The sequence below is a fragment of the Formica exsecta genome, unplaced genomic scaffold (genome assembly GCF_003651465.1).
Source record: "Formica exsecta isolate Colony F162 unplaced genomic scaffold, ASM365146v1 scaffold139, whole genome shotgun sequence".
Taxonomy (NCBI): Eukaryota; Metazoa; Arthropoda; class Insecta; order Hymenoptera; family Formicidae; genus Formica; species Formica exsecta.
Genome location: NW_021848721.1, coordinates 149,645 through 163,615, shown reverse-complemented (window position 1 = coordinate 163,615; position 13,971 = coordinate 149,645). Strand labels below are relative to the sequence as shown.

Genomic DNA, 13,971 nt, shown 5'->3' with positions numbered 1-13,971 from the left:
AATATATATATTTTAGTATAAATGTAATATATAACAATAATTATATGCTATATACATATGTATTTGCGTTGTATCGTAAAGGATTAAAATATTACAAAAATATGATAGATATACAAAATAATTGAATATATAAAATAACGGAGATGCATATGCTCGAGTTTATTTTAATCGGTTTTTTACAGAGCTTTTTTTTTCTTCCTTTCGCCGCTAAAAACCAGCGTTCCTTGCCGGTGCTACAAAGCGATTCGCGCGTTCTGGTCGAGGGCAGGAACATGAACGAACAGCTGCTATTTCACCTGTTCAATACATTATTTAAATGCTTCATCTGTCCCGATCTCCCGAGATACCGCAAGATAAGCAACCGACGTTTCCTGTTTTCTTACAGCTATCACGCGAACTGCACCAAGCTTTATTATGTATATGGGGTATTTATCTGTTAAACTTTTTAAAAATTGTTCGAGAAGAATATTAAGAGAGACTTCGTGTGTCGAGAAAAGATATAGAATAGTGCACCCACACGCTATTATTTATTATATTTTATTTTAAAATATATAAAAATATTTTGTGTATGTGTGTGTTTTTAATTCTTCTGAAAATAATAAATATTTTGATCTATTATTAACATAAAATAATAATTTTATACTACGTAAAATTTCATTTCTCTAATCAATTATCAAAAATAAATATCTTTTCTAAACGGAATATTTTATTACTAAATGCAATCTTTCCAAACGCAATTGTACTATCGCAAAATATAATCTCAAGACGATTTTTAAGTCTCTACAAAAGTTATTCGCCTCTCGATTCCCATCAATATTGGGCTCATTTTCTTCACATAGGGTATAAGATAATCCATATCGCGCCCGCCGATTTGGTGATTACGACTATTATTCTTGAAAATGTAATAGCCGTCTCCGCCGGAGATCATGAAACTTGACACAACCAGTCTGTACCATTGATCGTGCATCAAATCCTCGTATACCGGATATTCGCAAGCCTGGCACCTGTCGGTACGTTAAACAAAATTAAAACCGCTATTAATTTTCGATACATCGATATATAATGTAAAATATGAGGATTAGATTCAATTTATGCTTCAATCTTGTTGCAAAACGAATGAAAATTCTGTCGATACGACATTTTACCTGATTTTAACATCGACCACAGTTCGCTTTTTGTTGACCTCTTTGTAAGTAATTTTTAATCCGGACCAAGCTAGGATTTCTTTCATTTCCAGAACCTACGAAAAAAATATAAATTTAATTCACGCTCTGGTCACTATTCAATTTTCACGTCCCCGAAGATAGGCCACCATTAATGCACGTTTACGTTCATGTGTTGATCTTTACGGCGCTATTTTCCACGCTTGACGTAGTTTTTCTTGTTATAATTTATCTTAAATTAGATTAATATTTAGATTATATCTCAATAAATCTATCAATTTTTTTATAAAGCACCAAAAATTATATAAGCAAAAAATTTAACTGACTTTTTTAATGGATTCTCCACTCAGTTCAAGAATATCCCAATTGTTTTCGAAAGGCTGGACCATCATCAGATCGCCATAAGTGATTTCGGACTCCTCGATGGAAGTGCGAATTCCTCCTGGATTCATGCAAGCCACCGCTGCATACGTCCAATGAGTTTTATATTCGGCGTTATCGACAAACTAAAATTTTTATATACAATTTGTAATATAATTAATTTAATAATTTTAATTAAAAAACATTTTATACACGTACCGCGTCTACCATAGCGTCGGTTATAAGATTTCCCATGTTGCATTCCTTAGCATAACAGCTGTGACTGAGTAAAACTTTTGTGCTGCCAATCTTTTTCGACGCTTCTGCGTCCACTTCCTTCTTCCACGGTTTTAGAGCTTCGAGGATTTCTGAATCTAAAAATACATGTATTAACATTATTTGAGATATTATTTCAAATGTCGATATGTCAACGGCTTACTTTCTTCGATAGACTGGTCTAAAAGGAGGGGGTTTCCATCCCAGTCAACGACCTCGCCTTGGTCATCGAACCATACCGTCAAATTACCCAAGTATCTTTAAAAAAATTAGATAAAATAAAAATTAATGAAATTATCTCACGTACACGTGTATATGCGATATCGAATGTTAAATGCAACCCCTCCCCCCTCTCTTTAGCAGATTTAAAGTAAATCTATCCGTTAAATGATAAAATAAATTAATCAGAGCCGACCTCGTGACATCAGATAGGAATTGACTTTTTTTAACGGTACTCTTGACATATTCTCATGAATGAATGGCATACTTTGTAAAAGCAGCTGCTTGTACGATGAGAACCGTTCTGTTTGTCTCATTTTGCGTCACGACTACAGGATATTCGTCCACCGGTGTATCGATAAAAGGCGGAGGTCCTGTTTATATAATAATTAATGCTATGTGTTTAAGAATATTATATCGATAAAAGTTTCTCTCATTCTTATATTGCAAGTGAGAAGAAAGGAGAAGAAAAATTATAATACGCAAAATAACTTTTTGTTTTCATATAATAAATATTCTAATTCTTGCAAATATTCACGTTTTCACAATGAAAAGTTTATATAAACTCAATTTATATTTGATCGATATAAAAGACTTTATTTTTAGACCTGTATAAAGGAACGTGTGCGAGTGGCCGCCGACGATCACATCGATCAAGGGACATTTCACGGCCATAATTCTGTCTACATCCAATCCACAGTGGCTTAATACTATAATAATGTCCACTCCCTTTTCTTTCAATCGCTGGGCTTCGTCGTTGACCGTTTCCACTTCGTCCAAGAACTTTAATTTCCCCGTATCCGCGAGTAGCTGAAAGAATCCAATATACTTTGAGAAAATCGATGTTCTGTATTTTGTAAGTATATCTTATATATTAAATTTAATAAAATATGCTTTTAATCGCTTTTATAGAGAAAAACAAAATGAAAATTGTGCAAATTAGAAACTTGCACATTGCTTCCTCATTATTTTATTTCGTTCACAAAGTTTAAGCACCTTAAAGCAAGCGGTTTTTTCAATTTTGGCTTCCTCATAGAGAAAGCTTTCACCAATCCTCATTAAATTCAATACCAACCATTCTTTAATAATACTCTATACATGTGAAAAGATTTAACCCGATATCTCAAAATTTGCGAAAGTTAGAGCATGTACAGACATTTCCCAAAAAATTCAAAATTTGATAAAAAAATGAACCCTTTCACGGATTCTCATCAAAATCAATACCAACCATCCTTTAATGATACCCTATCTATTTTTAAAAAATTAGCCCGGTATCTCAAAAATTGCGGAAGTTAGAGGTTGTACAATGTACATTCCGTACATACATACATATATACAAACATTTTTCAAAAATATGATTTTTCGACGTTTTGAAACATTCTAAAAACACATTGGCATAGAAAACTGGAAAAAAAATTTTGTCACGAAAACAAAGCTTCCTCTATGAGAAAACAATATAATCGATTACTCACATTCGTAGTTGACAGGATGACGCCAATAACGCCAATCTTGGTACCATTTCTATCAATGATTGAGCTGTTTCTGTATAAATTCTAAAAATTTGTAAGTATGTTAATAAATGCTTCTTTAAATGAATGAATAGATATTATAAACCTGTATAGTTGGCTCCTCGCTGTCATCGATATTCGTTACCACAACTGGTGCCTTGACATTTTTAAGAAAGGGAACAAGGCCTTCGACCTTATTATCGAATTCATGGTTGCCAATCGTCTATATTATAAAAAATTAAAGGTAACTAATTATCCGATTTAATCATCGTAAAAAATATTTATATTTTTGTTGTTCTCTGAATAGTAGTTAACTATAGATTTGACTTTAGATGGCTGTTTTGTTTATATTGTCTTAATTATTATTTTCTTTTATAAACATGATGAATTGTTGTTCTAAACAAATGTACAAGAAAAAATATAATTAAACGCACGCGGATATATTTGATTATACCATGACATCATGAGGCAACATGTTCATGAACAAGGCGGTGACATTCCAGCGATGAATATTGTACCAGAGAGTCCCCTGAAAATGATCGCCGGCATTCAGAAAAATTGCATTCGGCCGTTCCTTAACAAGTTGATCGACTGCCGTGTAAACTCTGGCAATACCTCCCACGCAGTCTTGCTCGTGGCCTTCGCGGCAAGTCCCAGAAGTTGGGCCCGTTTGTTCGAATCTATGTCGACATAATTCCTGTTTTCTCAAAATGTCACGCTTTGACGCTCCGACAAATAACAAAATGATCAAAAGACCCGCAAGAGTCAAAGGAAGGGGACCAAGGTTGACGTCGACATTATTATAATTGCTTTATCCTTGACTCTCAACAAATTCGTCTCGAGTCCAAACTTATAATAGTTTTCAAAGCGGCACTGATCGATATCATGTCATAATGTTAAAGTTTTGTAACGAACAAAATAATCGTTTCTTAAATTGTCAGTTAATAAATGTATCCAACGCTTGACTGCAAATTTATATAAGAGACAGATTAATCATGCCACGCGCGAATGGAACATGACTATTAGATAAAAAAATTATAAATAGGACTGTTGAAAGAACTTTCACCTGGCGTGAAAATCATTCAAATGAATTATTGACAGCTCGAAGAGGTCTGTTCTACCGGGATAAAAGAATCCACGCCCGGTGAATCCATAACAGACTTGGAACAACAACGAGAGCAATGGCAGCGCGTACATGCTGCACCTGTTGGAAAAGATATCATTAAGGCGCTGATTGCGGGTTTACCGCGTATATATAACCGTGTACAGATGAGATTGAAACGAGGCATCGAATTGTACAATAATTTTTTATATCTTTTTATAGCGTATTTAAATTTAATAGCTCTCGAGAAAAGATCGTGTCGCATCTTTTTAAATATCTTAAAAGTATACTCTGTGTTTACTAAAACTTTTTTCAAGCCACAGCACACATTTCACGAACTCATTCTATTCATTGTCTCAAGAAGAAAATGATTATTGTATTTTTTTTTTAAATAACTCATTGTACGTGTGCAATCATTGAGAAGGTAGATGATATGAGCAATTATGCAACGCGCAAAAGTAAAAAACGATGATAATCTTGTTTCAGACAAGATAATCGTTATCGATGCAGTGATATATTAGTTTTTAAAGCGACAAATAATGACAAATAAATTATATATTTAGAAATAAAAATAACGTAATAAATCTTTCGAGAGATTTATTTATAATTTGTTTTTTATAAGCGTATGTAATTATGTGTAATTATTATATAATGATTTAATAAATTATACAGAGAAACAACAGAAAGGAATCAAAGTTATGTAAACTTATTTTTTTACAGAAAATTAAAATAAAATTATATATATTTATGCGTTCCTATATACAACAAATAATTTTTAAAAATAAATTTTTTTATTTTTTAATTCCAACGAAAAGATTTCTGTAATGTATAATAATATATATTTAATTTTTTATTATATCGATAACTTGTATTTTTTTTAAATTAGATATCGCTATCTAGTAATATCTACTATAGATTTCGCAAGCTTCTTTCTGATATCTCATCGATTGAGAATGCGAAGTTTGCTCATTTGTACACTCGTACGATAATTACTGTGTGACATAAAAAAATCCGCTTCAATCCGACTACGTTGCTTCCTCTCCCACTAATTATAAGGCGAGCGAAAACAAATGTTACGAGTTTAGTAGCGAGAAGCCGATATGATAAAATAATCACACTGCGTGAAAAACGTGAAATTGCGGTCAAGTAATAAAAAAATTAAGAACGAAATAAAACGGAATGTAAACAGTGTAACATAGCAAATAAGTGAAACTATGATATGCAAATAAAGTTCTGGAAGTTACGAAGTGACATAGATAACGATACGTAAACGCGCCTTAATTATAATACACTTTGAACGTGCAATCTTACCTTTTTATCTTTTAGTAAGTAACTCGCGTGTCGAATATTCGCAGAGAACTGTATTTCTCCGACGACCGCGTGTGTCTTTGTTCCTTTCGTGAAAGAACGTTGTTTATCGGATCCCCTACCTAATACGCGAATGATTACGGAACATTTCAGAGCGAATCTTGATGGCAAATCATTGTGTCATCTTTTGATATTCTCTATTTTTAAATAAAATATTTTTTTTATGTTAATACACACACACACACACACACTGATTACATAATCCGTCGTTTTATAAAATGTCTAGGCATTTTATAAAGTGCGGCTATATACATTCTCAAATCATGGTTGAAAATGAAATATTTTACAATTTAAAAAGTTTGGTCTTTCTATAAAACGCTAAGTGACCCACCACATTGTCAAACGCAACGATTTGTACATTATTTTAGATTCTGGCTGGTTCATTTCAATCATTTTATGAACGGCGCATTTTTATCGATCTTACTTTATGTTACATTTGATAAAAATAGTCATAATAAATGTGTTTTTTTTTACGTTTATATATATATATATATATTTTTTTTTTTTTTTCAAACATTATTTTCAAGAATTTTATTTATGTTACTTTTATAAAATCTTAATTGTAATAAATACAATAAGTAATAAATAACAACAAATATTTATACAAGCTTTCTCTCATTTAAAAATACACATAATTCCTTATTAACATTATAACATAATTCCATATTAATTTTTTATGTCATACGAAGGAGATAAAAGGCAATCAAGAGCCAGCGCGGCAATTTGAGCGCATATGTTTTATTACAATCAAATTACATTGATATTTTGACTACGTGATAGACAAAACCACAAAAAGCGATTAATTTTCTATACATGGCTGTTCTACAAAGACAGTTCATAAAATGACTGAAGTGAACCAATCAGAAGCTAAAATCTAAGACAATGTACAAATCGTTACGTTTGACAATGTGACGGATCGCTTGTTAGCGTTTTATAAAAAGACTAAAATTCTTAGATTATGAAATATTTCATTTGCAACTATAATTTGAAAATGTGGCCGCATTTTATAAAATGTCGAGACGTTTTATAAAATAACGGATTATGTAATCTGGCTACGATATATGTATGTATGTATCAGCTTATATACATATATATATATAAGCTGATACATATATCTTTCTGTGACATCACACATAAACATTTTACAAAAGTAAATGATGCATTTGCACAATAGACTTATGCTGCTTATGTTGCTACTATTGTAAAATGTATAAAACTCTTATCGCTATTATCAGCTCTATTCAAGTGTGTAAAGCGTCAAATTTGAGATATGCAATTTTTACATCTTTGATACGTATTTATCACATCTCACAATTATCATGACACGTGATAATTTTAAATTATATTGTAGCTATCAAATTTTTTAGAATACCAACATATTGTTCTTAAACACAATTAATGTGATTTTTTCATTATGGGGATCAGAATTTAAATTAAAATAAAAATTGAAAAAATTAAATTAAATTAAAATTAAAATAGTAAAAAATAAAAATTAAATTAAATTAAAAATTCTGTCATGTATTCATGTATCAAGAATTCAAGTAATCAATTATCTGCCAGATAATTTTATTGCGGGAAGTAAATTTTCTTCGGTATCAATAAATAATAATTTTTTTCCAATAGAAAAAAGATGTTGCATAATATTAATCTCGTAATTCATAACGAATAAATAGAGATCAAAAGATGTAGAATATAAATCTAGAGAATTAAATCTACGAAACAAGATCTCATCCGCACTGCTTTGCATAACATCGCATATGGTTAAAAAAATACAAAAATGATTCCGCTCAACAAACTGGTCTGAACGCATTGCGACTAGTTTAATTATCTACACAAATTTATGCGCGATCGGAAAACTCGTGCACTGGCAACGAGATGAAAGTTCTCTCGCATAGTTGCGTTTCAGGGAAAAAAAAAAGAAAAAAAAATCTTTTGCGCACAATATCTTCATGTCGAATTAATTAATATACGCTGAGCCATTAAGCCATTTCCAGATCAATGTCGATAATAAAATATCGCGCATTAGTATCTACTTGTAAAGAAAAATATCGCATCTGTGTTTGCGTTCGTACGATACTTGTGTTCTGACTATACAGAATTAGAATCGCTCTCTGTATTATGGCAAACACGATCGTAATGCGCGACAAAAACAGTTTAAGGTCTTTGCCAGTAAATAAATTGCTTCGTGTCATGTCAATTTATGATGCACGATCATTTATTTCTTACAAATAGGAGGCACGTAATATCGGATGGGAAGACGAATAGCGGGCGGAAGAATAGGATGCCAAGGAAATTGTCGAGCAACTTGGCCGGCACTCTGGCTCGCTGACAGAAAAGTAAAGAGTTCTATATTTGGGTTTTATATTATATTTTGACCACGTCAATGAGCGCAAAATTGATACTATTTATTTTTATCTCGATTATGTCACCAAGATTGTGGAAGATATTAAAATCTCATTCGGACGCAAGCGAATGGAACGTTGGACTCACAAGTAATTATTTATTGTTAACAATATAACATTGATTGAATCTCTAACAAAGGTAGAAGTGACGATTCAAATCTAACAAATGTCAAGCCTAAAGAGAATAATTACATAAGAGTCTCACAGGATATTCATATATAAATTTAAATATCTTATTTAAGTGAGCATATTAGAATAGAGTGGTCTATTGCCTGGTAAATTGCCTGATAAATTGCCTGAATAAAAATTAAAATAACAATATTTATATTAGAAGAAAATTAATAGTTAAAGCAATTTGAGAAATAAAAATATAAATATAACTACTTTTATTTATGTCACATAAAAAATATAAAGTAAAAATGAAAATCTCCCTCCTTCTACTTAACAGATCAATATCTCAATAAAGAACATTATTTGCGCAAGATCTATCATTCAAAAAATAAAAATTGCTTTGTTCTTATAAGCCGATGATCAATACCGATAAATCAATGGATAATTAAGCGAAACTGCGATGATAAGAAAACTGATAAAATAAAGATGATAACAGTGAGTTAATTCTTAAGATATAAAAGATTTATTTTACACAAAATATATATTTAAGTTGAAAAAATATATTAAGTTTTCTCTCGTATCTATGTACAACATTTAAATAGAATTCCCGTAACAAATAAATGCATCGTCATTTGTATTTGTATCACTTGTGCTCAAACGGCAAATTACGACGAAATATCATTATAAATGAACATTTTGTGAAAGAGACATTATATGCGACTTTTCGATTAAGCATGCCTAATCATTTTATCTATTTGACTTGTGTCTTTGGTCTAATATACTAAAACGATATCTTAAGTCAAAACGTAACAAAATCGCTTGTTCTTGCGTAACAAAACAGTCGCGATAAAAAAGCGACGAGTCTTTTAACGCATACCAAATTTGAATAAAATATCTTTAAACATTTTCCTCATTTTCGAAATTTTCATTTTCTTTGCATAACTTTGATACCCTGTATTTTGAAAACGAAGCAGTTTAGGACACATGTTTATAGGATATTTTCTTCTTAAAATAAGCCAAGGAATATCCCCTTCAAGTTTGTGTACTTATTTAGGAAACACTGTATATTCGTGCACAATTATTAGATACTAAAAATATTTTAAAAAATTGTATTATAATGTAAATTAAATCTCAAATAAAAATGTAGTGTTCTTTCAGAGAGACATTTCATGTCGGGAAATGCAGTAGAATGATTTGACTAATATGAGAAAAACCGAGGCGACATTATAATTGGCCATATGCAACCAGAACGCGCCTTATCGGCACTAAAAATAAGAAGATAAGCGAGACACAAAGAAGAGATTGTAAAGAAGCACAATCAAAAGTCAAAACAAGACGTAGAATTAGTGATAATCAAAGATGTCGATTGCTTTGCTCATAAACTGTTGCATTATCGCGTTGCTGATACTCGCAAGCGAAACTTATGCAAACCCCACTTTACGAAAGGATGAAGAATTTACTATCGGAATCGTTCACACGAATGACATGCATGCGAGGTAGGTCATTCTTTTCTCTTAGAAAAAAATATTATTTAAAATATCCCTATCTCTCTCTTTCTTTTTTTATATTAAAAACTTGATAATGCAAAACTGATTGTATTACAAGAAATTAATTCTATATTATTTAAATAAAATAAACATTATTTAGGCATAAATGAGTCTCTTATAAGCCAAACCGATCAATTCCACTTTTTTATAATGCAAACTTGTGATTGTGTTGCAAAAAATTAATTCTATATTATTTAAACAAATTAAACATTATTTACGTATATATATGAGTTTCTGAGAAGTCAAACCGATCAACTCCACTTTTTTAATAAATTTCTTAATTTTGATATTAGAACACGTGATATATTAACAGAGTTGATCAAATTGATCTCTATATAAGAGATTTATATAATATTTACTCTTCATACTTCTAACATATGTTTTTTAATTTCGATATTAGAACACATGATTTATTAGCGGAGTTATAATCAGTTTGACTTCTATAAAAGACTCATATAATATCTTTACTTTATACATCTCACACACATACATTACAATTTTGTGTAATTTTGCGTCACGCTACCAATAATTACCGCCACTACGCTAAAATGTTAAGGTAAGGCAGTTAATTATATCCCGCACCCATATGCTAATTAAATATCCGCGCGTGTGTTTTTACACACGAACGTAATTTGAGGAGAGAATTTCTTCGTTCTTCCAAAGTCGTAATTTATGTATTTAAATCGTAGTCTGCACCGTCTGAAATTAAGACTTTGCTGCGGAACATTCTTAGATTCGAAGAGACGTCGCAATTATCGACAACGTGTACGCCGCAGGACTCCGCTGCCAGGAAGTGTTACGGAGGTTTTGCCAGAATCGCGACTTTAGTCCGCCAAGCGAAATCGAAATCGTCGTCGACGATCTTTCTAAATGCCGGCGACACTTATCAAGGGACCGCCTGGTACAACGTATACAAGTGGGAAGCGGTGGCTTGGTTCATGAATCTCTTACAGCCAGACGCAATAGTAAATATCAACTGCGTTTCACTTTCGAAAAATATGAATTTCTCAGTTTGTTTATTGATCTGCAAAAACTGCACAACTCATTCTATGTATATAGATGAGTTATATATAAATATATGCAAATAGCGTCTATAGGTAAAGATGTAAATAGAAAAAAAACTAAATTTTTTTTTCATGAGAAGTAGTTTTTTGTGAAAAAAAACAAGTCATTTTTTTTAATTTTGTTTTTTTTTTCTCATGTATATATTTTTAACATCTTTACTATCATTAAAGAGTACCGAAATCTCTTACAATCGGCTTCATCCATTCGCAATTCACAAATGTAAACATTTTATAAACTAAAAACTAATCTTTTTATTTTTTATTTTATCTTTTTGAAAACGGTTTTAATGGATTAATGAGATTTTTGCAGTTAAAATAATACCAAACATAACATAATTTGGATAATTTTTAAATGCATAACTTTTTTTTTTATTATGCATTAACTGAAAATTATTTCATGTCGTGTTTGATATAATTTGCCGCAAAAGTCTCATTAAAATTACTTACAAAGAAAAATAAATTACGTAAAAACATAAGAACTTGTTTTTTTTTATTATAATATTTAAAAAAATATAAAGAAAGAGATAATATTATATATATTTCAAAAATAATGAAAAGAACACATTTTTTTCAACGTTTTAATAAAAAGAAAACGGTTTTTTTACATCTTTATTTATAGATATGGATAAAATAGTCGTGCAAATTGCAATATCTAAATAACATCGATTTGTGTGTGGTCGTATACATTACATGTGATTGAATTCTGGCAGTCCTTGGGCAACCACGAATTCGACGACGGCGTCAAAGGTCTAATACCCTTTATACAAAACGCCTCATATCCTATTCTGGCGGCGAATCTGGATCTTGCCGAACAACCGGACCTGGCCGCCACCAATCTGAAAAACAGCACGATTCTCGAAGTCAACGGCAACAAGATCGGCGTGATTGGTTATCTCACAAAGGAGACGAAGATCCTGTCGTCTACGGAAAATGTGATTTTCAAGGACGAGGTGGAGTCCATCCAGCGTGAAGCTAAAAGGCTGAAAGAGCAGGGTGTCGACATTCTCATCGCTCTGGGTCATTCGGGCTACGAGATCGATAAGAAGATCGCCCAGGAAGTCGAGGATATCGATCTGGTGATCGGCGGTCACACTAACACCTTTCTGTATCACGGCAAACCGCCGGATGTTGAGGCACCGGAAGGTTTCTATCCTACAGAGGTGACGCAGAAGAGCGGCAGAAAGGCTTATGTTGTTCAGGCGTATGCCTACACCAAGTACCTGGGTAACTTCTCCGTCAACTTTGACGCTAGAGGAGAGGTAACATATATCGAGGGAAACCCGATTCTTGTGGACGCCACTGTGGAGCAGGTGAACATTTTTGAAGAAAAAGTATTTAAAAAAACGTAAAAAGAACGACGAGAAAAAAATTAATATTAGAAAAAAAATTATGTAACAGTAAAGAAAAATATATAATATATGGAAGAATAGGATGCCAAGGAAATTGTCGAGCAACTTGGCCGGCACTCTGGCTCGCTGACAGAAAAGTAAAGAGTTCTATATTTGGGTTTTATATTATATTTTGACCACGTCAATGAGCGCAAAATTGATACTATTTATTTTTATCTCGATTATGTCACCAAGATTGTGGAAGATATTAAAATCTCATTCGGACGCAAGCGAATGGAACGTTGGACTCACAAGTAATTATTTATTGTTAACAATATAACATTGATTGAATCTCTAACAAAGGTAGAAGTGACGATTCAAATCTAACAAATGTCAAGCCTAAAGAGAATAATTACATAAGAGTCTCACAGGATATTCATATATAAATTTAAATATCTTATTTAAGTGAGCATATTAGAATAGAGTGGTCTATTGCCTGGTAAATTGCCTGATAAATTGCCTGAATAAAAATTAAAATAACAATATTTATATTAGAAGAAAATTAATAGTTAAAGCAATTTGAGAAATAAAAATATAAATATAACTACTTTTATTTATGTCACATAAAAAATATAAAGTAAAAATGAAAATCTCCCTCCTTCTACTTAACAGATCAATATCTCAATAAAGAACATTATTTGCGCAAGATCTATCATTCAAAAAATAAAAATTGCTTTGTTCTTATAAGCCGATGATCAATACCGATAAATCAATGGATAATTAAGCGAAACTGCGATGATAAGAAAACTGATAAAATAAAGATGATAACAGTGAGTTAATTCTTAAGATATAAAAGATTTATTTTACACAAAATATATATTTAAGTTGAAAAAATATATTAAGTTTTCTCTCGTATCTATGTACAACATTTAAATAGAATTCCCGTAACAAATAAATGCATCGTCATTTGTATTTGTATCACTTGTGCTCAAACGGCAAATTACGACGAAATATCATTATAAATGAACATTTTGTGAAAGAGACATTATATGCGACTTTTCGATTAAGCATGCCTAATCATTTTATCTATTTGACTTGTGTCTTTGGTCTAATATACTAAAACGATATCTTAAGTCAAAACGTAACAAAATCGCTTGTTCTTGCGTAACAAAACAGTCGCGATAAAAAAGCGACGAGTCTTTTAATTCAAATAAAATCATTATATTAAATTAAATTAAATTAAATTAAATAAAGATCATCAAAATCATATTAAAATTAAAAAGAAAACCGAGAATTTTTCATTTATTCTACAATCTTTTGAAAGAGCTACAGCATCCTCGACGGAGAATGGATGCTACGGTATTCAGACAAGAACTCCAGTAGAGAGATCGTGAAAAAAAGTCCGGTGGGGTCTGCACGCAACGACGCCGATCATATTCAGTTGGCGCGAGTCATTCGTCAAAATCGTTTCGTCTCTCTCGCTGCTCCCTCAAAGTTATCGTCGCGTCCTCGATAATACGGAA

General features: G+C 31.6%; 2 protein-coding genes across 4 annotated transcripts in view; one reads left to right on the top strand and one right to left on the bottom strand.

The window, feature by feature from the left end:
* Positions 1-686: 686 nt before the first annotated feature.
* Positions 687-6,098, bottom strand: LOC115246169 (apyrase). Of its 2 annotated transcripts, XM_029824822.1 has the most exons (12): positions 5,940-6,092; positions 4,593-4,730; positions 3,981-4,206; positions 3,633-3,749; positions 3,491-3,571; positions 2,627-2,828; positions 2,287-2,392; positions 1,963-2,057; positions 1,743-1,897; positions 1,490-1,669; positions 1,146-1,240; positions 687-1,004 (listed from the first exon to the last, which is right to left on the bottom strand). In XM_029824822.1, the coding sequence occupies exons 2-12, from the start codon at positions 4,721-4,723 to the stop codon at positions 773-775; spliced, it is 1,620 nt and encodes a 539-aa protein (XP_029680682.1). In that variant the 5' UTR covers positions 4,724-4,730; positions 5,940-6,092; the 3' UTR covers positions 687-772. The 2 variants fall into 2 exon arrangements, with proteins under 2 accessions (XP_029680682.1, XP_029680684.1); XM_029824824.1 differs by lacking the exon at positions 687-1,004 and having other exon boundaries at positions 1,146-1,395; positions 5,940-6,098.
* Positions 6,099-9,550: 3,452 nt separating this feature from the next.
* Positions 9,551-13,971, top strand: part of LOC115246158 (protein 5NUC-like) — a 13,559-nt gene continuing 9,138 nt past the window's right edge. The window contains exons 1-3 of one of the 2 annotated variants that reach the window (XM_029824810.1): positions 9,551-10,005; positions 10,790-11,021; positions 11,831-12,430. In XM_029824810.1, coding sequence (XP_029680670.1) covers positions 9,869-10,005; positions 10,790-11,021; positions 11,831-12,430 — 969 coding nt within the window. In that variant the 5' untranslated portion in view covers positions 9,551-9,868. Of the gene's footprint in view, positions 10,006-10,745; positions 11,022-11,830; positions 12,431-13,971 lie in introns of both variants that reach the window. The other variant, XM_029824811.1, reaches the window with a different exon arrangement.